General features: G+C 44.0%; 1 protein-coding gene across 1 annotated transcript in view; it reads left to right on the top strand.

Moving 5' to 3' along the window:
- Positions 1 to 26,402, top strand: part of MYH10 (myosin heavy chain 10) — a 2,709,460-nt gene that overhangs the window by 1,037,881 nt on the left and 1,645,177 nt on the right. The window contains exon 13 of the mRNA XM_044086713.1: positions 7,588 to 7,761. Within this exon, the coding sequence (XP_043942648.1) occupies positions 7,588 to 7,761 (174 nt within the window). The remainder of the gene's footprint in view (positions 1 to 7,587; positions 7,762 to 26,402) is intronic.

Below are 26,402 nucleotides of genomic sequence, written 5' to 3'. Positions count from 1 at the left end.
ACATTAACACCCTGCTGGAAAATGTTCATTCTCCAGTCAGGGGACCTATGTACAGTTTGCCCATTTTCTAAAACCCCGTTTAGCTAAGTCTACTCTTAGCTGTAATCATTCAGACATCTATTATGGTAAGTTTACTTACACAACTCTGCTTTGTAAGTTTTGTTTTACTGCAAACCCTGTGTGAAGAATCTATAAAAATTGCTGAAAATAATGTTTTGTATTGTTTACCAACTGTGTAAAGAAAACAAAAAAGCTGTGAGGTGATACTTGTAACTCTTGCTATCTGAGTAAATCTTCATCAATTCCTTACTGATAGGACTTGGGTTCCGTCCTCAGAACTGACATGGCCTGTACCAAGCTCCCGCCAGCCAAAAACTCTTACCTAAGACCTACCCACAGTGCCCCTCTCATAGCCTCTCCAGATCTCATTTGGTGCAGACCTTATTTTATGATACAGGCTGCGACCACTGTACCTGGATCGGCACCATCCTCGGCCACGGTGCCGATGTCTTACATGGCTCCACTGATATTGACACCTTCGGTTCCGAAGATCAAGCACCTTCCCAGAACCAGGTATTCTCCCTCTTATGACCCCTTTTTGGGACAACAATTTAGTCCATTTCTTGAGAGACCGGAATGTCCATCGGCAGCTTCCATCAAATCCACCAGGAGTCTTTCGGAACAAGATGTAGTGAGGGTTGTGGACCAGCTTTTGGCAGCTAGAGGATTACCCACCCTGACTAGGCCTTCCCTCCCTCTTGGAACAGAAGCTTTCATGGCGTATTCTCCTGTCTATCCTCTTCCGACCTCCTTCCAGGTATCTGAGACTTTGGTACCGATGACCATCCCCGGTGCACTCTGTCTCTGCTCCGACAGCGGAGGCTTCCCTGTTGGCACCGATTACTCTTGGTGCAATGGCTCCTTTGGAAATGAAACACTCTCGGAGTAGTGATTGGGCTGTCAGCACCGTGGCACCTAGTTCGGCGCTGATTTTTTTCTGTGGTGCTGTCTACGGCCACGGCTCTCCCGGCAGCTACCGGTCCTCTTGGGACTCCTCGGGGCGGGGTGTGACCCCCGTTCCATGGTTGTCCTTCTCTGTTCCGGGCTCCCATCCCTCCTCGGGCGGGCCTGCTTTCCAAGTGATGGAGAGGGTTCTTGCTTCAACAGGCTCACAGTTGGCAGCATTGGCAGCTGCACCAGAACCCCCCTCTAGCATGCAGCTGTCACAACCCCCTTTTCTGGGATCTCGAGCACAGGAGCTGCAGGACCTTCCCTTGAAGAGAACCCTTTCTCCGGAGTCGTCCTCAGAAGACCCCACTGGGGAGCAACCCCGGAAGAAACTTTGCAAGAGGAAGCATCTCGATTCCCTTGAGGAATCCATCATCGAAGACACCGATTGCAATGAGGGAGAGAAGGGTCCCCACGGTCTCCCCCAGAAGATGTCTCATTTGAAGACATTCTCTAGATCCTCAAGCAGAAGGGAGACTGGAAGCCCTCCAACCCTTCTTTGGAGGGAATCTGTGTTCTTCCAGGCTTTCCGTGCTCAACCATGTACTTCCTGGGTGACACCACCTGTGGATGAGCTCATTAGACTTATTTTTCAGAGTGCCTGGAAGGCCGCAGGCAACAAAGAACCTGTCCCCTGGAGGCCAGATAAAATTTTGTCCACTCCTGAAGACCAACCCAACTGGTCCAAACAGCTGGTAGTTGATTCCATGGTCGTGGCGGCGGCCACCAAAAGGGAACTGGCAGAAGATAGTTCCACTGTTCATCCCCCGAACAGGGAGTCTCGGGCTATGGACAGACTGAGGAAGCGGACCTATGCTTCAGCGACCTTTGCCATTCGGTCGCTGAATTACTTGCCACATTTTACTTGTCTTCAAAGAGACCTTATATCTGAAATATTTGCCTCTTTGGCGGGGGTACTGCCTGTGGAGGTGCATAATACTGTTTTCTCTCAGCTAGCTACCCTGGAGTCCATCTCTAACTCCTCGATACGCTTGATTTCTCACACTACCGAGGGGGCAGCTTGAGCAGCCGCATTGAGCATCGTTATGAGATGGCATGCTTGGATGCATTTGTGTGACTTCGCAGACCCTTTTAAATCTTCCTTTGTCAATGCGCCTGTTGATGAATCTCCCTTTTTGGTCCTAAAATAAGAGACGCACTGTCACATAGTGAGAAGGACGGAAATACCTTGTCTGCTATGGGCATACGTTCCCCTCCCCCCAGCGATCCTACTCCAGGAATCAGAAGGGAGGAAAATTGTGGTTCAAGAAGTTCCAAGGATCTTTTTGTGACACTTGTGATGAGCAATCCCCCCGGGGCAGAGGGGACAACTCATCCGGAAGATACCCCTTTCAGGGCAGAGGGGGGCCGCGCAACCAGGGCGCTAGAGATTCCTTCTCTGGCCGACCAGTTCCAGCGCTCCTGAACAGCAGCCCACTTGCTTTCCTCTGGAAGTAGTTGGGGGTCTATTTTCTCTGCACCTACAGGCCTGGCAACTCATAAGAGATGTGTGGGTGTAGAGAATAATATCCAGAGGCTATCCTATCCCATTCGACCTTACTCCCAGACCCGTAAAATTAATCCCCGATGTTCCACCCATTCAGAGGGAGGCTGCAGCCTTAGAAATTAAAAAGCTGCTAAAAAAAGAGTCATCCAACCAGTCAAACCAGATCAAAGAGGATCCGGGTTTTACTCTAGGTTCTTTTTAGTGCCAAAAAAGACGGGACTGGAGACCAATCCTGGATCTCAGCTTACTAAACAAATTCATCAAACTTCAAAAATTCCGGATGGTCACGGTACAGTCCATTCTCCCTTTTCTGGGGAAGGACAACTGGATGTGCTCTATAGACCTCCCGGATGCATATTACTACATAAAGATGGACAAACGCTCCTGGAGATTTCTCAACTTCCGGCTGGGAGACCATCATTATCAGTTCAGGATACTGCCTTTTGGTCTCTCGACAGCCCCCTGAGTGTTCACCAAATGTATGGCAGTCGTAGTAGCTCATCTCCGAAGACAAGGATTCCAGATGTTTCCATATCTAGATGATTGGCTCCTTACCGCCATGACCACGAATCTTCTCATTCTCAGTCTCTCTTGCACTCGAGGCCTTGCTCTTCGCCTAGGTATCACAATCAACAAGGGAAAATCACACGTCTCCAACAAGAGCACTAGAATTCATTGGAACAATCTTCGACACAACATCCTGTCAAGCTTCCCTTCCTCCTTGCAGGCTTTTAAAAATAAGAAACCAGATTCAAGTCCTCCTTCCGCAGACATTTGTACCAGCATGCCTTGTACTACAACTATTGGGCTCTATGGCAGCAACCATTACCTTAGCCACTGGCAAGGTTGCACATGAGACTATTACAGTGGCTCCTTTCATCACAGTGGTCGATCTTAACCCACCCACTCGACCACATAAGTCTTACAAACCTTTGCAAGAAAGAAATGCTATGGTGGATGAAGCCAGAAAGAAATCTTTGGTGTTGACCATTCTGTTTTCCCCAGCCCAGGGCCACGCTGACTACGGACGCTTCCCTGTTAGGGTGGGGGGGCATTTCCACGGAAAGATGGTTCAAGTCACCTGGTCCCCTATGGAGGCCAATTTGCACATAAATGTCCTGGAATTGAGGGCAGTTCTCTTAGCATTGCAAGCATTCCACACATCCCTTCCTTCCGGGACAATTGCAATTCAGTCAGACAACATGTCAGTCGTCTGGCATATCAACAAGCAAGGCGGAACCAGGTCTTACCCCCTGTGTTGGGAAGTCATGAGAATTTGGCATTGGGCGATGGCTTCCAACTGCTTTCTCATAGCAACACATATTCCCGGGAGTTCCAATCTTATTGCAGACAACCTGAGCAGGAACATTTTGATTCTTCATGAGTGGTCCCTCAGTCCGATAATAGCGGCTCAAATCTTCTGCCGCTGGGGCAGATCTTGCTGCGACCTGTTTACTTCACCCCTAAACAACAAATGTAGAAGCTACTTTGCTCTGATCCCTCCTTAGGGGGAGAGACCGAGGGATGCTCTGATGCACGATTGGCCCCGGGTCTACTGTACACCTTTCCTGCATTTCCCCTCATCCCAAAATTTCTAAAGAAAGCTCTAAGGTTGAGAAGCAAAGTGATCCTCATTGCCCCTTATTGGCCCTGTCAAGTCTGGTTCCCATTCCTATGGCCTCACCTGAGTCACAGCCTGTGGATCCTGGATCAATTTCAAGGACTGCTGCCTTATCCTCCAGGACTGATTCACCCCAATCTCCACAGCCTCCAGCTCACAGCTTGGTTTCTCCACTTCCGATGATTTCCAGGCTACCTGATATTTCATCCCCTGTTCGCGAGATCCTTCTGGCTTCGCACAAACCTTCCACCAGAAAAATTTATTCCAGTGAGTGGACTAGGTTCTCTAGATGGGCCAAAGAACATGAGACCCCTTTTCCATGCCTATTCAGAAGATTCTACAATACCTCACTACCCTGTTGCATGCAGGAGTGTCAGCATCGACAATTACAGTGCATTTAGCAGCTATTGCAAACTTTCACAATGTAATTGAGAATTCATTTATGTCACACAGACTGTGCAAAAACCTTCATGAAAGGAGTATTATATATTAAACCTCCTGTCAAGCCTCCTATAGAGCCAAGGGACTTGCCTTTGGTGCTTCAGTCATTAAGGAGTCCTCCCTTCGAACCTTCTAACTCCTGTGATACAAAATTTTTGTCTTGGAAAACTCTACTTTTAGTAACCCTTACCTTAGCGAGAAGAGTATCTGAGTTGCAGGCCTTGAGTGTCAAGAGACCATTAATCAAGCTATTAACCTACCGGTTTTCTTTTCCCACCATTCAAATAGAGGAGAATACCTTAATAGGCAACTTTGTTTCTACTTGGACAGAACTAAATCTTTCAGAAAAACAGATCAATTGTTTGTGGCCTTTACAGTACCCAGATTGGGTAAGCCTGTTTCCAAAATGACTTCTCTTTTTGGCAGAGAAACGCCATTGCTTTCATCTACCATCAAAACAAAGTGCCCTTGCCTTCCAAAATAAAGGCTCACTCTACTAGATCGATAGCTACCTCAGTGGCCTTTCATTCCAGAGCCTCTATGGATGATATCTGCACAGCAGCCACTTGGCAAGACGTCATACATTTATCACTCATTACAAATTGGATCTGGCCTCCAGGGGACGAGCATCTTTTGGTTCTATGGTGCTCAGGAATGTCCTTCCTTAGGTCCACCCAGGACTCAAGTAGCTAGGGACTCTGTCCTATCAGTAAGGAATGAACTAAGATTTACAACATCAGATAAAGAAGTTGTCTTACCATAATGTTCCATCTGTGTTGTAGATCTTCAGTCATTCATTCCCACCCACCCTCCTTCCCCCTGCCTGGACTCCTGGTGGACTTTAGGATCTCATTATTAGTTAAGGTACCTGCTCAAACAGAGCCTCCTGCTATCACTATTATTATTATTATTTCTATGCTATAAGGGTGGGCAGACTCTATCTGAAGACTATGAGAGGGGCATTGTGGGTAAGCCTTAGCTGAGAGTTTTTGGCTGGCGCGAGCTTGGTACCAGCTGTTTTGGTTCCGAGGAAGGAACTGAAGTCCTATCAGTAATGAATGAATGAAGATCTACAACACAGATGGAACGTTATGGTAAGACAACTTCTTTATGTAAAAGAAACCAAGAACACTGAAACTAAACTGCAATTTTTGTGTTACCCTATGATTTGTTAACACGTTTTTTAGTTGTCCATGAAAGTAAACCTTATTTTTAAGGCTAAAACTAATGCTACAGACTTTGGTACAAACCTTGGAAAAGCCCTTTTCTGCTACTGCTTCTTTGCAAAGTAACTGATTTATCACTTACCCTTAACCACTGTTTTCCTTTGGGAATCATTTATCAGGTGGATGACTTCAGTGATGAAAGCATTCTTCATTGGTTGGTTATGGCATGGCCCTTTTGTACACCTGGGGACATTTTGCTACCTTTCAGATCTAGCTAGGGGACTGACATATGCTGCCTGAAGTATCTTTAAATAACATGAAATAGATCTTGGTAAAAGCAGTAGATTTCAGTTACAGTATTTTCAGGACAGCCTTAAGGCTAAGTAGGTTACCAGAGTGTTGTCTAAAGACGTGCATCACAATGTGTATGGAAGCGATGGAATGCAATTCTAATAGACAATCTGAACAACAGTGGTGATTTGGTCAATTAAAACAAGTCTTCAACTCACAGCCTGTGAAAGTGGGTGGGCAAGTATACACAAATTTAACTACCAAAAGTGAGTTTGGAGCAGCAGGTGGAATTAGAGGAATATTTTTCTTTGAGAGGAGCAATAAGATATTTGTCTTTTTAACTTCCCATTCTTTTAGGTTCAGCAGAAAGAGATTTGCTCAGCAAAGGATTAGGTTTAATTGTGTTGTGGACACTAAATTCAGCTAGCTTGCTTTGTAGACCACTCTTTTATTCACTGGCTTGTTAACTACATAAGAGAACTGATCCCTGGGGTGTATTACAGTAGGTCTGAGTGCACATCATGCCGCTGAGTAGTGTGTAGCCAACCTATTTCCTACTGCAGGCTTAGAGCCTATTTGATATGGCTTTCTCACTCCACATGCCTTCTAGGTGCATTTGTATCTAAATAGCCACTTGTACAGGGTTTTTCTTGATCTTTCTGTTTCTGGTTCTTGCGTAGTATATATTCTAAAGCATGCTTTCCTAGCACCTTTACCATTCCCAAAGGTTCTTGGAAATCTGGTCTTCCCACTTCTGTGCCTTCCTTTGTTAACTTTGTTTTTTTCTTAAATCTCTCTCAGCTCCCCATGACCTATCTGGCCCATTCAGCCCATGTTGGGGTTGAGAGCTTTCACTGACCTCTGTGAGGTGAGAGATGATTGGATGCCATCATCCTGGCAGAAATTAGGGTTCATCCCCTAATTGGAACTCCTAGCATTCTGCTTGAGATTCCAAGAGGATCCAGACATTGTAGGGAGGTGTGTGCAAGCTTCCCTGCTTGACTGCCTCTGACTTCTGGCTACACATCCCTCTGTTCTGGGCTGTGTTGCCCAAAGCTCCCTGATAGGTGTTGCCAATATGCCAAAACAAGCTGCTACACTCCCCACCCCCAGATGAGCAAGCTTCATGCTGCTCACTCCCATCCTCCTGCCCCACTCCTTATAACCTCTGCTTCACCTAATCAAACATGGGTCATCTGGGTCACAGTTAATATCTTTTTATGCTATCAGAGTGGGTCTTGTCTCTTCTTAAGTCTATTCCTTGAGGGTAGTTTACTACAGTCTATGTGCCTTGGCTGTTTTGTTTTATGCAATTCTTGTTGGTGCTTTTTAACGGTGAAGTAGAAAGTCACTACAGAAGGTGGAGAGTTTGGAGTTAGCTGCTGTTTTTTGTAAAAGGACAGCCACAAGGATCACACACCTGCACAGATAATTCATATCTATATATACATGGGGGTGCATTTTCTCTGTAAGCAATTTTGTGTATGATTTAGGAATAATTGTTGTATTACAGTTTAATGCTCATTACCAACTGAAATTTATTTTTCTTGCAGCTCAACTCATTTGAACAACTGTGCATTAACTACACCAATGAAAAACTGCAGCAGCTTTTTAACCACACCATGTTCATTTTAGAGCAGGAAGAGTATCAGCGGGAGGGCATTGAATGGAACTTCATCGACTTTGGCTTGGACTTGCAGCCTTGCATTGACCTGATTGAGAGACCTGTAAGAATATCAACATGCAATTTCTTGATAATATTACTTAATTGAAATGGTGTTCTGCAATTGTGAGTTTGCAAGTATGTGATTAGATCATTGTGCCATAAAACAAAAATCCATTTGTCCATCCACAACCCTTTATCCTATTTTTGCACATACAGTGGGCAGGTCACTTAAACATTGCCATTTATCTTGAGCTAAGGTTCACACTGCCCTTTGGCTAGCCCTGCTGCTGTGATTTCCCATATGACACACTTGCGCATGCACACAGCTGTGACCAGTTTAGTATGCCCAGTCTGCCTACAGAATGTCTTTGGAATATGGGAGGAAGCCAGAGCACCTGAAAGAAACCCACACGAATACAGGGTGGACATGCAGACTCTGCAAAGAAGGCAACCCAGCTGAGAATCAAACCTGTTGCTGTGAGTTGAGAATGCTATCTGCTGCATCACTGTGCCTTGGAAAAGTGCTTGTGTACAGGAAAATCAGTGCACTGCAGACAGCATTTGTCAGCATTTCTGAGCAGATGCTAGAAGTGCAGAGCTTCAGAATGATCTGTTGCCCAGGACTGCCAAACCTTGCCCAGCAGTATGCCAAACCTTGCCCAGCAGTAGTTAGCTGTATGTTGTGATTTTTTTCCATGCCAGTTACTTTTCAGAAACATTTTATGCAGTGTAGATTCTTAAATACTCTGCCTTATTCTTTACATTTTTTACTATATGAGAGGCAAAATAGTAACATGAACTGCCATTTCATTATAGTAGCACAAGAATTCCAGAATTGCACGTGCACATAAACATACGACCCATTCATCCAGTTTGGTGGCAGGCTGCAGTGCATTCTTTACCAGAGCTCCCATAGATGAGATTTGTGTTGCAACAATTTGGTCCACAATTCATATCTTTTGTATCTCATTGTAAACTGCATATGCAGCCAAGATCACGTACATCATTTGGCTCCACCATCCTTTGGAATACCCTTCGTTGAGACGACCCTGGAATTCTTATCAGCTAGGGAATCTGTCCCATTCATTGAGTTGGAGGGATACACCACCACCAGATAAATTTTATGTACTTACTATAATGCTGTATCTCTACTGTCTCTATCTGTCCGATTCAACTTCATTCTCTCCTTTCCCCCTACCAAAGTTGTCACATTTGCTTCTTGTCTGATTGATTGAACCTGACCAGGAGTTTGTCGCCATCTTCAGCCTTTGAGCTGATTTTTTCCCCGTTATGGATATCACCAGGATGATGTTTTTTGTTTTTTTTTTTCTCTTGAGAGCATCTGACAATGTTTACAGTTTGTAGGGGCAGATTTAATCTGAGGTATTTCAAAAGGTAGATGGGCATTATGGGTATGGGAGGAGCCTGAGCTCCAAATCCAGAAGCTGGAAAAAATGCACAGAGGTTGGATCCGATCGGATCTGACAACCTATTCGTTGAGCAGGACTGATGGACAAGATAACAGGGATCTAGTTATGGTAGGTAAGCACAGAACTTTTTTAATACCAATCCTCTTCCCCCGGACAAGGATGGGAAAACTTTTTTGATAGGTATGGGGAAAAAAGTGTATTCTGCAACACTTATTTTTAGAATTCTCAAGTATCAGGCTTGAGTGTATGCTGCCTCTTTTGAGAACATGAATGTTTTAGCATTTGTTCCCTCTTTGGAGAAAAAAACTTTTGCACAACCTAATTGCTTCTGTGTCTCAAGTGGCTGGCCACTGTTTAAAATGTGGTTATGATCCTACTGATATCACTTGAGGAGGTTTGTTTCGTACTGAGAACCTTCCAGATGAGGTCTGGCCTGAAATTTGGAATTTTTCCATTGATAGAGATTGTTTTTTTGACAATCTGCTGCAAAGGTCCTTTAAAAAAATGTGATGAGAGGCAATCTGATCCAGGGAATCTCTCAGAATTTTCAGCCTTCCTTCCCCAAGTTTGCAGTGGGATTTAGTGTTATCTCTATTCCCTTTTTCAAAAAGCTAAATAAGCAATCACAGCAAGCTGCTGGTAAGCAGATGTTTAAAAGCAGTGGTTGGGAGGTTCCAAAAAGAAAGCAGGAACCCTCTAAGAGTAATGGACAGTCTAGTAAGTATGAATTACCATCTTCAAGACTCCCATCCCCTTCCCACCTTGCCAAACCTTTAATCTTCTCAGAATGTTAGAACCTCAATTTCTGTCTTTCTCTCTCCCTTTGGCAACAAAGTTTCAGACAAATGGATTAACTCCAGCAAAGCTAGAACTTCCACTGAGTGACCTCCCAAACCTCTTGTATCAGAGACACATGGGATATATGCAAATGACCCTTATGAACATTAGGTGTTTCAGCTAACTGCCCATGACTTGTTCCGTTGTTTTAATAGACAATTTCAGGCCAATAAAGCCAAACCCCAATAACTGTGGATATGCATATTTCGGCCTTATGACCTCGTCAGCACAACACAAGCAGAGTGTTTGAAATATCCCAAACAACAAACTAAAACAATGAGTGTGAAGGTCACTGAAAAACCAATCAATCAATAAAAACAAAATGAAAACTCCGGCAAAGCTAGAACTTCCAATTGCCAATTAGCTGAAACACCTGATGTTCATAAGGGTCATTTGCATATATCCCATGTGCCTCTGATACAAGAGGTTTGGGAGGTCACTCAGTGGAAGTTCTAGCTTTGCTGGACTTTTCATTTTGTTTTTACGGATTGGTTTTTCAGTGATCTTCTCACTTACTGTTTTAGACAAATGGATTAAGGTATTTCCATCAAGGTCACTTATGGCAGTGGGAGTCTCCCCTTCCATTTTAAGGGACCCCATCCACCCACCAAAACAAACTCTTCTCTGCTGTACTTTCAGCATATGCTCTCAAATGGGTGATGGAAGCTGTCCCACCTCCTCAGTTTTGAGGAAGGCTTTATTCAAGAATGTTTCTGGTGCCAAAGAAAGAAGATTCTTGGAGACCAATGCTCAATCTTTTTTTCTAAACCAGTTTGTAATGGTGCCCAAGTTGAAAATATTAGCTCTTCACAACATGTTGCCCCTTATTCCCCGTTTGAGTTTTCAGAGGACCTTCGTTTTAAAAGATGCATATCCTCACATTCTTATAGATCTGGATTTTAGGCGTTTAAGGCTTTGTGTATCTGGCTCACGTTATTATTTCTCTGCATTACTCTCTGGTTTATCCACCGCTCCATGGGTGTTCGCAAATTGTCTTAACTCTTGTGAAAGCCTTCTTCAGACTGTGTAGTATTCGTATTCTTCCTTATGTAGATGATTTGCTTATTGGATGAAGGATCCCGTACACAGACTGGAGCTCCAGAAGAAAAAAAGTCTTGTTTAGCTACTACCTACAGGATTGTTTTCCATGGGTGCCTTAGTTCAAAGAGCTTGCCTTTCATAGGAAAATGTTGATCTGTATCTGCATCTGAGTTCTTCTTTCAGACTTCTGTCTCCACCAGGGAATTTCTTAAGTTTGTGGAGCTCATAGCTTCTGTGATTCTCATGATCCCTCTTGCAAGACTCCATATGAGAGAAATGTTGTTGTACATGAAATTTGTTTTGTACCAGCATAAACATCCCTTGACATTCCCTTTTCTAGTTTTGAGGTTTGTGAAAATTCTGCTCCATGACTCCATACATGAAGGCCTGGAAGATGGATTTTTTTTTGTTTGTTTCCTTATGCAGGAATGTTCCTGTATGCTTTTCCACCCTTTGCACTAATGTCCAGGGTCCTTCTGTAGATTCAAAAGGACTCTGTAAGGATCATTGTGGTGACTCTTCTGGCCCAGGCAACAACTGTTTGTTCTTTTGGAAATGGCCAGGGGCATTTACCATAAGCTTTCTGACAGACTGGACCCACTCGCACAAAACTAGGTGTCTTTGATATATTCCAACCCCCCCCAAAAAATGCAAGTAACTGTCTGGATGATAAAAGCTTAATACCGTTTAGGCACCTTTTTTCTGAAGCTGTGTAGCAGATACTAAATGAGGCAAGAAAGCATGCTAGTAGAAAGTCTTATTAAATGGAAGAGGTTTTCTAATTGGTGCAAACAAAGGAACCAGCACACATTTAGGGCTCGTGTTTTTCTGTAATTTGTGAGTTATCTTCTGGCCTGTCTTACTTTTCCATCAAGGTTCATTTGTCTGCTGTTTCAGTATATCTGTCCATGGATCCCCTTTTTTCAATGCAGGCTTGCGTGAAAATGTTTTTGAAAGGGGTTTTGTACACCAGACCTCCTAGAAAACAGGTGGCTTCTCCTTGGCATTTTAATTTTGTGTTAGAAACCAGCTCATCAGGCTGACTTGAGGTTAACACTGAAAACCGCGCTGTTCATTGCTTTAATCTGTGTGTGTAAAAAAAAAAAAAAAAAAATTTATATATATATATATATATATATATCTGTCTGTCTATATATGCATCTGGTACATTTCGTCGAAAGCACATTTCGCCAAGTTTAATTCCACCAAGACCAAATCACCAAAAGCACAAATCGCCAAAAACTCATTTCTCCGAATTTCATTTTACCGAAAATAGTGGTGGCAGTTTATATGCCCTTTTCCCCACTGTAGTGCGATCCTGGAGTTAGAATATACAGTTGGGGGTAGTGTGGGGGGCACAGCCCCCCACATTGGGGTGTGTGGGGGCATAGCGCCCCCACCTAGTTTGATTAAAAAGTACCCTCTTAGACAGTGCATAGTATAATTCAAGCTAGATGAGGGACTATGCCCCCACACCCCCAGTCCCCCACACACCCCCAGCGATATATTCTAACTCCAGGTTAACACTGCCATTACTATTTTCGATGAAATGAGTTTTCAGCTATTTGGTCTTGCTGACATAAGTTTTGGTGAAATGAACCGGACCTAGTTTACTTTGAGCAAAGCTGTCAATCTTCCTTGTCTTCTTTCCAGAGCCTAAAAATGAAGGAGAAAGGATACTCCATACAATGAATGGCAGCAGATAACTCTAGTACTATCTTAACAGATCAAAGTCCTTCAGGAAATCTGATCTGTATTTTTTGTGAAGGTAAGAAAGACTATTTCCAATTGGTTGTATCATGCTATTCTCTTGATGTTCATCGTGTTTCACTGTTGCAGTCATCACTGTAGGGTTCTTCCTGCCAGCAGGCAGCCCTCGGTCGGCCAGAATCCCAAAGTCTGGGTCCGGCGTCGGCTGTTCAGTCATGCTCCCTGACGTCAGAGCTCCAGGAGTACAAAGCTGCCAGCCGACTCCGTGTTCTCTAGTCTTTCTTGCCGTGTGGTGGAAGCAGTTCGCAAGTGCCGGTCGGCTGACTCCTGATATTTTTTCATGCTTCATTCTGAAGACTTCTTCTTCTCAAAGCTAAGTACCCCGTTGGGGAAACTTTTTTCTTGCTCCAGTCCGATGTCAGAAAAAGTTAATAATTGTATTTCTTGTGGGAAGCAAATACCTCATAAGGATTTCCACTCTTACTGTATTCCTTGTTTAGGCCCTTACCACCACGTAGCTAGTTGTCGGTTTTGTGCTAGATGTAACCAACGTACTATTAAGCAGAGGTACGATTTTGCTTTTCACTACTTTGGCAGGCGATTTAATTATAATATGTCGTCGGACACGCTTCCGACTACCGGAGTTCACAAACGACGCAAGGATAAGGACAGGCCTCCGAGGTCCAAATCAGACGACTGTTTACAAGCAGAGCCAGCTACAGGTTCAGCCGTCAGTGAGGCACTTTCGCAGCCCCTGTCGTCGGCCATTTCAGAACCGATTGCCGAAAAGGACTCCCACGAGGAGCCAACTAGGCCTTTGAGTACTCCAGCTGCAGGACCTTCGGACTATGCTCCCTCGGATGGGTCCGGAGCCGCTGTGCAGGTACCAGCTTCCGAGGGGGTTTTCAGGCCTACACAGCTTCTGATAAAGGCAAAGCCAAAGACAAAGGCGAAGACTCCTTCTAAATCAAAGACTCCAGCCGACTCCAGCCCAGGCCTCTTCTGATCCGGGACCAAAATCTCAGAAACAGCTGCTTAAAATGGCTGAGGACTTACTCCAGACAAAAGGCCAAGGCAAGAATTGGATTATGAATCCTCTGATCAGGCATCTATTTCTTCAGTGTCTTCCTCTGAACAGGAATATACTTTCCCTCCTTATGAGGATTCTGATGCTGAGGAAGCCATTCCATCAGCTTCTCCCCCTGAGGATTTTTCTTTTGGGGAAACTTTACATGACATGAGGGAACATTTTCACTGGGAAGGACAGGAGTACTCTGAATCTAAGAGAAGGCTTAGGGATTTCCTTCTTTTTCCCCAACACAGATCCCCGGCTATTCCTCCTATTTTGGATATTATGGATGATGTCTTTTCTGAGGCTAATTTAACTCCTGACTCCTTTCCTCCAGCCCCTGCTAAGCCTGACAGATAATACAGGGTCCCTGACTCCCACCAGTTTCTTTACAAAAATCCTGCTGCTGATCCAGAAACCATTTCTCAGGGTCCTAACGGTGTTAAGGCCGCCTCTGCTAAAAACCCTATTCCGTCAGATAAGGATTCTAGAGCTTTGGAGAGATGGGGCAAAAAAGTGTACACTTCTGCTACTTTATCCATTAGGACTTTAAATTGTCAATTTTATATGCTAAAATATCAGCAATTTCTGCTGTCTGTTATGAAACAAAAGCTAGGTACCATTTCTGCATGTGCAGATAATAAGGAATTACACGATTTGATGCATGCTACTGAGCAAGTGGGGAAGCATGGCTTACACTGTGGTTTTGATGCCTTGGAGGCTTCATGCAGGGCGGCTGCCACTGGCACAGTCATTAGAAGGCATGCTTGGTTAAAGGAGCAAAACTTACCTGATCAAGTGAAAGCAAAGTTACTGGATGCTCCTGTTCAGCATAATGTTTTGTTTGGGTCTAAGGCTGAAGAGGTGATAAAGAAAATGGAGGATAAGGCAAAATCCATGCAAACGGTTAAGGATTTCTTACAAGTTCAGCCCCCAAGATTTAGCAGAAATTGGCCAACTAAAAATTGGTCCTTTCCCAGTTTGGACAGGCCTCAGAGGGGTAGATATAGGTGCTCCAGAGGGAGGGCCCAAGCACAGACCTCTTACAGACCTAGACAGTGGAGTGCTTCCACCCCCAGGGGTGGAGAAGTCAGACCTCAATCTTATAGAAAACAGGCTCAATGAACTCCCCCTGCATGGCTCCAGGAACTTCTCTCCTGGAAACCCCTCTAGGAGGAAAACTCTCTCTTTTTCAACAAAATTGGACTTGCATAACCTAAGACAAGTGGGTTCTGGATGTAGTTTCAAGAGGTTACAAATTCCACTTTCATACCTTGCCAAGACCGAACGGATGGCCAGACTTACCAAAACACCAATGGGCAGAGGCATTAAACTAGGTGGGATCCCTCATGGCTATGAGGGCCATAGAACTGGTTCCACAATCAGAGATGGGGCAAGGCTTTTACTCGAGGCTCTTTCTAGTCCCCAGAAAACAAAATTCATGGAGACCCATCCTGGATCTGTCAGTCTTAAATACTTTCCTGGAGATACCAAAGTTCAAGATGCTTACTCTGCAGCAGCTCCTGCCAATGTTGAGCAAAAATGCATGGATGGTGACATTGGATTTAAAGGAGGCTTACCTACACATCCCTATCAGACAGGAGTGCAGAAAATACCTCAGGTTCAAGGCCGGCTCGAAACATTACCAATTCTCTGCGCTGCCCTTTGGCTTGTCCACTGCACCCAGGGTCTTCACCAAGTGCCTGGCACCAGTACTAGCTTATTGCAGACTCAAGGGAATTCAAATTTACCCTTATCTGGACGACTGCTTTATTCAAGCAGACAGCAAGGATGTCTTACTCCAGCACCTGGAATTTGTTCAAAATCTACTCAAGTACCTGGGATTCACTGTGAACATAGTCAAATTTGACACCCACACAACAGATAACTTTTCTGGGTGCTCTTCTAAACACAACAACCCAGATGGCATTCCTGACATCCGAAAAACAACTACAGCTGGCTTCAACTTTCGAAACATTGGCGTTAATGCCTCAGCTAACTGCAAGGAAATTCCTGCAGGCTTTGGGTTACATGGCCTCGTGCATCCTTCTCATACCATATGCAAGACTACATATGAGAAAAATACAATGGTACCTAAAAAGTGTATGGTCCCAGCATTGCCACAGTCTAGACAACACAGATTGCCGTCTTGCCTTGCCTACAAAAGGAATTCCATTGGTGGACCATGGCATGTCTTCACAACAAAGGGAAAGCCTTCAGTCTGCCTCCAGCCAGCCAAGTGTTAACCACGGACTCCACGGATTATGCATGGGGAGCCCACTTGCAGGGGAAAGGCCTGCAAGGTTTTTGGACAGAGGATCAGAAGCACCTACATATCAATTTAAAAGAGATGTTAGCTGTACGGAATGCCCTCTTGGCTTTCAGGGATCTTCTACAGCCAGGACAACTACTGATATGGACAGACAACACCACAGTTATGTGGTACATAAACAAGCAAGGGGGTTTACACTCCTACCCCCTTTGCAGACTAGCCATGACTCTATGGAACACAGCTCTAGCTTGCAAAGTGGATCTACAAGCTCAGTTTCTGCCAGTGAAACAAAATATTCTGGCAGACAGCCTGAGCAGAAACCTGTCAGACCCACACGAGTGGATGCTAGGCACCCAAATATTCAAGATGATTACAGAAGCCTGGGGCTGCCTGGACATAGATCTGTTTGCATCCCCCCTCAACCACCAGTTACAGATTTTTTGCACAAGGACATTTCACGAACTAGCATGGAAAGTGGATACTCTTTCATTCAGTTGGAGGAACCTCTCGGGGGTATGCCTTTCCTCCACTACCTCTTCTTCCATGGGTGCTATTAAAGATCAAGCAGGACAAACCCAAGATGATTTTACTGGGCCCAATTTGGCCTCATCAATTTTGGTACTCGACACTGATGAATCTATCCCAGGAGCCTCCTTGGATTCTACCTCAGATTCCAAATCTTTTGTCCCAACACCAGGGCCAGGTTCTGCACTCTCATATCAAAACTCTCAGCCTGGCAGCCTGGCGTATTCAGGGTCTATGATTAATCCTACCCTTCCCAAACAGGTCATGGATGTCATCTTAGAAGCCAGACGGCCTAGCACTAGAAAATCTTGTGCAGGTAAATGGAAGAGATTTTGCACCTGGATGCATGCTCAGGATTCGGATCCTCTCATTCCTAATATCCCATTGATTTTACATTACCTGACAGACATGCTACATAAGGGTTTATCCTTCTCCTCCATAAAAATACATGCCTCAGCTATCTCTGCACATTACAATACAGATCCTCCAATCTTTTCGCATCCACTTCTGAAACAATATCTCAGAGGAGCAAAGAATTTAAGGCCCCCTAGGACACCACCCATACCTGCATGGGACCTCAACTATGTTCTGGAAAAACTCACTCTGCCCCCTTTTGAGCCTGCTGCCACATCTGATATTAAGTATTTATCATGGAAGATAGCTATCCTACTGGCTTTGACTTCAGCCAGGAGAGTCTCGGACTTACAAGCACTCGTGGCTGTGGAACCTTATATTATTTTTCATCAAGATAGGGTGTCTTTAAGGACTAATCCTACTTTCATGCCTAAAGTGGTTTCCAAAATGGCTTTAAATCAAACTATTCACCTGCCAACTTTTTTCAATAATCCACAAAATAAGGGGTAAAGGATCTTGCATTCCTTGGATGTACACAGGCAACTTCGTTTTTACCTGGACAGAACCAAGGATATCAGGAAAACAGAGCAACTGTTTGTTTCTTATGCAACAAATTCCCAAGGCAAAGCTATTTCAAAACAGACCATTTCTAAATGGATTGCTCATGGAATCAGATGATGTTACTCATATCATGGAAAGCAAATCCCAGGAAAAATTAGGACTCACTCTAGCAGAGCTGCTGCTACTTCAGCTGCCTTTCTCAGGGGAGTACCTACCAAAGATATTTTGGAAGCTGCAACTTGGAGTTCCATGCATACTTTCTCTAAGCACTATAATCTCCCTTTTTACTCTAAGTCTAGGGCAGGCTTTGCTTCTGCAGTCTTGCAGGGCCTTCTAGCCGCCCCTTCTACTCTATAACCACCACCCTTTATCTCAGCTTTGGGATTCAGCCCTACAGTGATGACTGCAACAGTGAAACACGATGAACATAGTACAGTTGTGTACACTTACCATAAATGTAGATGTTCGAGTGTCTTCACTGTTGCAGTCTGGGTTACCCACCCTCCTGTCCCCTCTTATACTTTCATTAGTGTGGTTTCCTACTTCACCCTCCTTCTGAGGTGTATTTGCTACAGGGTATGGGGTTTATTGTATGTTACATTTTTGTTTTACTATTAGCCTTCGCTTTTGGGCACCTGACATCTGGGGCAAGAAAAATTGGAGAACATGGCGTCGGCTGGCAGCTTTGTACTCCTGACGCTCTGACGTCAGGGAGCATGACTGAACAGCCGACGCCGGACCCAGACTTTGGGATTCTGGCCGACCGAGGGCTGCCTGTCAGCAGGAAGAACCCTACAGTGATGACTGCAACAGTGAAGACACTCTAACATCTACATTTATGGTAAGTGTACACAACTGTACTTTTTACCCACCACAAAAAGGCAATTCAGGCAGGGTCAAGGCTCATTCTACTAGAGGCTTGGATTCATTGTGCCTTTTAGGAGAGCAGCAACTTGGTTCTCTGCATACTTTTGCAAAGTAATATAAATTAAATTAGTTTCATTTTCCAGGTCTAACAGAGGTTTTGCTTAGGGCTATTCTCCATGGGCACCAGGGCCCTCATTTTTCCTCCTCGCAGTCAGTTTACGCTATGGTTGTTTGCCCATACATCTTAGGCTACTTAAGCAGTGCTCAAGTGAACATAGAACAGTTGTGCAAGTAAACTTACAATAACAGTACATTTTTGAATGGTCACTGCTGCATACTTCTCCGGTCCTTCGGTAAATAATTTGATCACATAGTCCAAGGGACTGAGCAGGTTTTGGTCAGCTGTGCTAGAAGGAATCCTGTAATATCTTCCTCTTGTAGGTATGGTAGTACTTGGGAATCTGACCAAATGTTGTGAAATACTGTCAAGAATGAACCCTCCCTGATAAGGATTGTATTAGTTGGTTATTTGCAAGAATAGCCTGAAGCAGATATTTGGAGAGTGGCCCTGGCCACTATAACAGTAAAACTACTGTCTCCATCCTCCAGATAAGGATGGATATATTTTTTCTAGGTCTACTTTTTGTACAGTTGTTAATTTCTTGTTGCATTTAGTTTGTGAAAAGAATAGCTTACTGCAGCCATAGGTGTCTGTGAGGGCACCATGAAGCTTATAAATCAGAAGAAGTCTTTTAGCAGTTGGCATGAAACCATTTTTGGCCTTCATAGGGACTAAGATGAAAATTCTGCCCAGAAATGACAGTTAATGTGAATATAGCCCACATGTTTTGATTTACTGTTAAAGTGGCAACTCTGAAAATTTACTGGCATAGTATTTTTTAACAGACAGTACTGCATTTGGTAGAGTTTTGAATAATCTTTTGGATATTTAGTTGGTAGAACTGGTTCTGGAGTCAGAAGAAAGCAAAAATCCTGGTACCATGGAAAGAGCTGTGGGGACCAACGTTAGCTTTGTCAGATCTGAACAAGTTTATAAAATGTTCAAGCATGCAGATTATGTTGCTAGGTACAAGTACATCTAACATGCATGATGCCTGTCTTAACATTCCAAATTAGAAGTCCTACAAGAAATTTCTGAAGTTCAGTATTGACAGCTGTTCAGTTTTCTTCCTTGTCTTTTGATTTCTCTATTGAACCTATACATCTTCCTAGTGTTTGTTGGTCTGAGCCTAAGGAAAGTTCAGTTTTCACATTGTCTGGATGACTGATTCAGACAGTCTCTCTGAAAATCTTGGTTTCTTCACTGCAAAAATATTTTGTACTTTAGAAGTCGGATACTACACCTAGATTTTTATAGTAACCCATAGATGTTCGTGTTTCACTGTTGCAGTCATCACATTTGGGTTATCTGCTTGCAGTAGCCCTCAGTCGGCCTGATTAACAAAGTCTTGGGTCCTGCATTGGTTGCTGTCCCTCCTTTCGTGACATCAGGTAGTCAGGGGTATAAAGCATGCAGCCGACACCATTACATCAGTCTTTCTTGCCATGTGGTGCCCGAAGCAGAAGCTGTTCGCAAGTGCCGGTCGGCCGACTCCTGAAATTTTCATTTTCGAGTTTCAGAACCAAAGTCTTCAACTAAAAGCTAAGTACCCCATTGGGGAAACTTTTTCTTGCTCTTAACCGATGTCAGTAAAAGTAAATAATTGCATTACTTGTGGAAAGTAAATACCTCATAAAGATTTTCATTCGTACTGAATTGCTTGCCTAAGCCCTGACCACGGCGTACCTCGCTGTCGATTTTGTGTTGCCTAGGCCCTGACCAATGACGTACCTCGCTGTCGGTTTTGTGCCTTATTTATACCACAAACTATCTGTCGGTATATTTTCACTTCTAAATATGTTGGTGTTCGGTTCAATTATCCTTGTATGTCTTTGGTAAGCAATCTGACTACCGACATTCCAAAAAAACATAAAGATAAAGACAGAGACAGCCGCCTAGGTCCAAAGCTGCCAACAACGCTTCTCCTAAACCAGTTGCCAGTTCACCGGTACTCAGTGAGGTGCTTTCGCAGCCCCTGATACCCACTACTTCAGATTCGCAGGCTTCTACTGAGACCCATTCGGAGTCCGGTATGCAACGAGATGCTTCAACTGTGGAACCTGCGGATGTCTCTACCTTGGATGGGTCCGGAGTCGCTGTGCAGGCACCGGCTTCTGAGGGTGTATTCAGGCTTGCTGACTTGAGTGTTAAATGGACGCCATCTTCTTCTTCAAGGCCTAAAACTTGAACCATGTCTAGAAAACTGATGCCCAGACCGCATGGTTAGTCCTCTATGCCAAAAAACAAATGATAAGAATGGCTGAAGACCTTATTACTTTAATCAGGGGAAGCCAGCCTTCCCCCTCTAAGAGACCTAGGACTGAGTTTGCTTATGATACTTTTCACCAGGATTCTGATTTTTCTGTTTCCTCTGATGACCAAGATTTACCCTTATCTACCTATGAGGATTCTGATGCTGAGGACTCTATTCCCTCTGCTCCCGCCCCCCCAGAGGATTTCTCTTTTGATGAAACCTTGCATACTCTCCGGGAGCATTTTCGTTGGGAAAGTCAGGATTTCTCTGATTTAAAAAAAGAGGTTTAGGGATTTCTTACTCCTTTAGCCATACCTCCTGTACTAGACATTGTTGATGCCTTTTTGGAATCTAGCTTGGCCCCTGACTCTCTTCCTCCTGCTCCCAGAAAACCTGATAATTATTACAGGGTCCCTGACTCTCTCAAGTTTCTTTTTAAAAATCCCACTGCGGATCCTGAGACCATTTCACAGGGACCCAAGGGCATTAAAGCTACTATTGCCAAAAATCCTAGCCCCTCTGATAGGGACTCCAGGGCGCTGGATAGATGGGGTAAGAAGGTATACACTTCTGCAACTTTGGCCATTAGGGCCTTAAACTGCCATTTTCATATGTTAAAGTAACAGCAGTATATTATTGGATTGCTTAAACAGAAAATGATGTTGATTCCTTAATTTTGAAAATAAGGATTTGCAGGATTTAATGCATTCAGCTGAACAAGTTGGAAAACATACTTTGCAGTGTGGTTTTGATTCACTAGAGGCATCTTGCAGGGCTGCTGTTACTGGGTCTGTACTTAGAAGGCATGCTTGGCTTAAGGAGCAGTCCTTACCAGATCATGTTAAAGCAAAATTACTGAATGCTCCCTTAAACCAGGACTGCCTCTTTGGCAACAAGGCAGAAGTTCTTAAAAAGATGGAGGAAAAAGCTAAATCTATGCAAACTGTTAAATATTTTTTACAAGTATAACCACCAAAGTTTAGTAGGCATTGGCCTTCCAAAAATTGGTCCTTTTCCTGCCTCTTCCAGACCTTCAGTCCAAAACCAGATCCAGCAGAGCTCCCAGGCTTCAGTCCTAGGGTACGCACAGGACTAAGCATTGGGGGGTCTCCACCTCCAAATCTGGGAGTAATAAAACTCCCCCCCTATGGTAAACTGTCTCAATGATTTATTTTTAAAACTTTCAAGCACTTCTCAACTGACTGCCCCATTTGGGGGGAAAGATTGCTCTTCATGCAAAGAACTGGGAACTCATTACCCAGGACAAATGGGTTTTAAATATAGTGTCCTAGGGATACAGATTACACTTCCACACATTACCAACACCAAGTGGGTGGCCAGATCTACCCCCAAATCTGTGGGCAGAGGCCCAAACTTTCTCTCTTAAGCAAGGGGGCTATTCAGTTGGTACCAGAAGAGGAAAAGGGTCAAGGTTTCTACTTGAGACTTTTCCTGGTACCCAGAAAAGACAATTCATGGCATCCTATCCTGGACCTGTCTACTCTAAACACCCTTTTGGTGGTTCCAAAATTCAAGATGCTGACTATTCACCAGTTGCTCCCTATGCTAGGCAAAGATGCCTGGTTGGCAACACTAGATTTAAAGGAAGCCTACCTGCACATACCCATCAGGGAATCTTGCAGAAGATACCTACGCTTCAAAGCAGGCTACACGCACTATCAGTTCTCTGCACTGCCCTTTGGCTTATCTACTGCTCCCAGGGTATTCACAAAGTGCCTAGCCCCAGTCATTGCATTTTGCAGGCAAAGAAATATTCAAGTATACCCATACCTGGATGATTGTCTAATTCAGGCAGAAAGCCAGGACATACTTTTGAATCATCTGGCGTTTGCACAAAGGGTGCTAACTTGTGTGGGGTACACCATAAACGAAAAGAAATCACACCTGGTACCCTGTCAACAAATTATATTCCTGGGAGCAAGCTTGAATACAACTTCCCAGATTGCTTTCCTCACGCCAGAGAAACAAATTCATTTGACAACCTACTTCAAACAAGTGGCCACAAAAACCTGCTGTCTGCAAAGCAAATACTACAAGCCTTGGGGTTCATGCCCTCCTGCATTCTTCTAATTCCATATGCAAGACTGCATATGAGGAAACTACCATGGTATCTAAAAAGCCTATGGTGTCAACATTCTCAGGATCTAGAAGCAATGATTCCTATCCTACCTTGCCTATGTCTAGAGTTCCTTTGGTGGGCAGTGGCCTCCCACCAAAACAAGGGACTACCATTCACACTACCCCCTGGCGCCCAAACCCTAACAGATGCATCAGACTGTGCATGGGGGGCTCACCTGGCAGGGAAGTGCATTCAGGGCAAATGGAACCCAAGTCAAATGCACCTGTATATCACTCAAAAAGAAATGTTAGCTGTACAGAATGCTCTGACAGCCTTCAAGGACCACATTCTTCCAGGACAATTAATGGTAAAGACGGACGACACCACTGTTATGTGGTACATAAACAAGCAGGGGGATACACATTCTTACCCCCTCTGCAGACTAGCCATGGCATTGTGGAACACAGCCCTGAGCTACCAGGTGCATCTACAAGCTCAATTCCTGCCAGGAAAACTAAATACACTGGCATACGAACTAAGCAGAAACCTCATGGACCCACATGAGTGGAAACTGGAACCAAGGATTTTCAACTTTTTGACAAGCAAATGGGGGAGCTCAGATATAGTCCTATTTGCCTCCCCGTAGAACTATCAATTGGACAAATTTTGCACAAGGACTCTCCCCACAAACAAGCTTGGAAAGTGGATGCTCTGTCCTTCAGCTGGAAAAGCCTATCATTTTATGCCTTTCCTCCTCTGCTATCAGTTTATGCCTTTCCTCCTCTGCCTTTGCTCTCCAAAGTACTACTAAAGATCAAACAAGACAAACCAAGGATGATTTTGATTGCACCAGACTGGCCACGCCAACACTGGTGTACCCCCTCTTGCGCAGTGTCACTGTTGGCCCCATGGCACCTGCCTCAGACTCCTACCCTACTGTCTCAGCAGGATAACCAGATTCTGCACCCTCAGCTTCAAACACTGAACCTAGCAGCCTGGCTAATTACCTAATCTCTCCTTTACCATCCTTCAGTAAACCAGTGATGGATATCATTTTAGAGGCAAGGAGGCCTAGTACTTGAAAATCTTATGCTGAAAAATGGAAAAATTCTTGCCTAGAACCAATCTCAAGGGATGAGTACAGCATTGCCCAATTTACCTCAGATTTTGCAATACTTAACTGAGATGCTTCACAAGGGCCTGTCTTTCTCCTCCATCAAAGTCTACGCCTCAGCCATTTCAGCTCATTATAACACAGAGCCTCCCCTCTTCTCTCATCCACTGCTCAAGCAAATTTGCGACCACCCAGGAGAGCTCCAACTCCAGGGTGGGACCTTAACTTTGTATTGGAGAAACTCATTCTTCCTCCTTTAGAGCCAGTTGCTACTGCAGACTTAAAATTCCTTTCTTTGAAAACAGTTTTCCTTTTAGCAATCACTTCAGCAAGAAAGGTATCTGAACTGCAGGCCCTTATGGCAGTGGAGTCTTACATCATCTTTCATGTGGACAGGGTGTCCCTCAGGACCAATCCCTCCTTCATGCCCAAGGTGGTATCCAGTGTGGCCCTTAATCAGTCCATTCATTTGCCAATCTTCTTTCCTAATCCACAGAACAAAGGGGAATGGATACTGCACTCCTTAGATGTGCACAGACAACTTAGATTCTACTTGGACAGGACTAAACCTCAAAGGAAATCTGAACAACTGCTGGTGGCATTTGCTGCAGGGGCAGAGGGGAAGGCTATTTCAAAGCAAACCATTTCCAAATGGATAGGCCATTGCATTAATTTCTGCTACAAGCACCGTGGAAAACTTATCCCATAGGGGATCAGACCCCAGTCAACCAGGGCTGCATCTACCTCTACAGCCTTTCTCAGAGGCGTCCCTACCATGGACATCCTAGAAGCTGCTACCTGGAGTTCTGTACATACTTTCACCAAGCATTACCATCTGCCAATTTTCTCTAAATCCAGAGCTGGCTTTGCCACTGCAGTCTTGCCGGGCCATATAGCTGGTCCTAATGCTATCTAAATTCCTCCTCCCATTGTTAGCTTTGGGAATCTACCCAAATGTGATGACTGCAACAGTGAAAGACAAAAAACATAGTACAGTTGTGTACACTTACCATAAATGTAGATGTTCGAGTGTATTCACTGTTGCAGTCCTGGTTACCCTCCCTCCAGCCCCCTTACTTCTTTTGGCTGTACCTCTACCCTCCTTTACTATGCTCAAAAGCTTTTCGGTGTATTTGCTTTTTTGTTGGAGATATAACCTTGTATATTTATAGATTTAATTGCTTCCCATTGGGGGGGCACCTGACATCTGGGGCAAGAAAAACTGATGTAATGGTGTTGGCTGCGTGTTTTATACCCCTGACGACCTGACATCACGAAAGAAGGGACAGCAACCGACGCAGGACCCAAGACTTTGTTAATCAGGCCGACAGAGGGCTACTGCAAGCAGATAACCTAAATGTGATGCCTGCAACAGTGAATACACTAGCATCTACATTTATGGTAAGTGTACACAACTGTACTTTTTATTTAGGTTTTTAACAAGAATTTTGCATAAAATGATCTGTATTCCATTTCTGTTCAAACTGGATTCAGATTATGGAATATTCCTTTTTAGTAAAATAGTATTTTTATGGCCAGAACATTCCTGAAAATACAGAAAATCATGTTCCTTATCTTGGTTCTTTTGACAAGACTGCACTTGAGAAAAATCCACTGTCATGTGGGGAATTTGTGGAACCAGAACAACCATTACTGTCTAATCAAACAAAGCAGAAAAGGTACGTCTTCCTCTGTAACTAACAGTGAACCTAAGTCTCTTCCTCTCTCCCTCCCTCATCTTCCAGACCAGAGCTTAAGTACAGATGCTTCAGGTTATACTTGGGAAAGCCCATTTTACTCATCTTCAGGGTCTGAGTTCGTCAGAGACAAAATTCAAGGGAGATGTTAGCAATTCATGTGGTACTGTGGTTGTTAGTTCTCTTGCCAGGGACCTTGCATGTAGTAGAAATTCAAAGAGTGAAGAGAAACCACCAAAGCTGCAGTTTAACTGTTTATTAAAAGGTAAGCACTTTCGTGTTTAAACACTTCATCAGACCATAAAAAAGGTGAATAGAACACGAAGTATACATCCTTTCACATGGACATTTTCCTGTGAAATATAATTTGTTAAGTCTAGCCAGTTACTGTACCTTAGGGAATATGTACATTCTGTCAGATTTCTTGCTACTGAATTTATGTCTTTCATACTAGATATTTTCATAACTGTCTTCAGAACTGTACCATCATCTAATGTTAATCTTCTTTCCATTCATCACTGATGGGCTTCGGTTCCAAGCCCTCGGAACCGAGTCGGCCTATTACCAAGCTCCACCAGCCAAAAGGACTCTTGAGCTAAGCTTCTACCCAGAATACCCTTCTCCGTGTTACCTCAGATCTTGGTTGCAGCATAGCTGTAAAGCCGCATTTCAGCCGAGCTCTCCGCTAAGTGAAAACTTTTTTAACATTTTGTGGGGAAAAACTTATTGAGATTTCTTCCTTTTTTGATTGTATTAAATTACAGTTAGAT

The sequence above is a fragment of the Protopterus annectens genome, chromosome 10.part0 (genome assembly GCF_019279795.1).
Source record: "Protopterus annectens isolate FY-2018-M chromosome 10.part0, PAN1.0, whole genome shotgun sequence".
Taxonomy (NCBI): Eukaryota; Metazoa; Chordata; order Ceratodontiformes; family Protopteridae; genus Protopterus; species Protopterus annectens.
The sequence above is the reverse complement of the archived record's forward strand: the minus strand, read 5'-3'. Positions and strand labels throughout refer to the sequence as shown.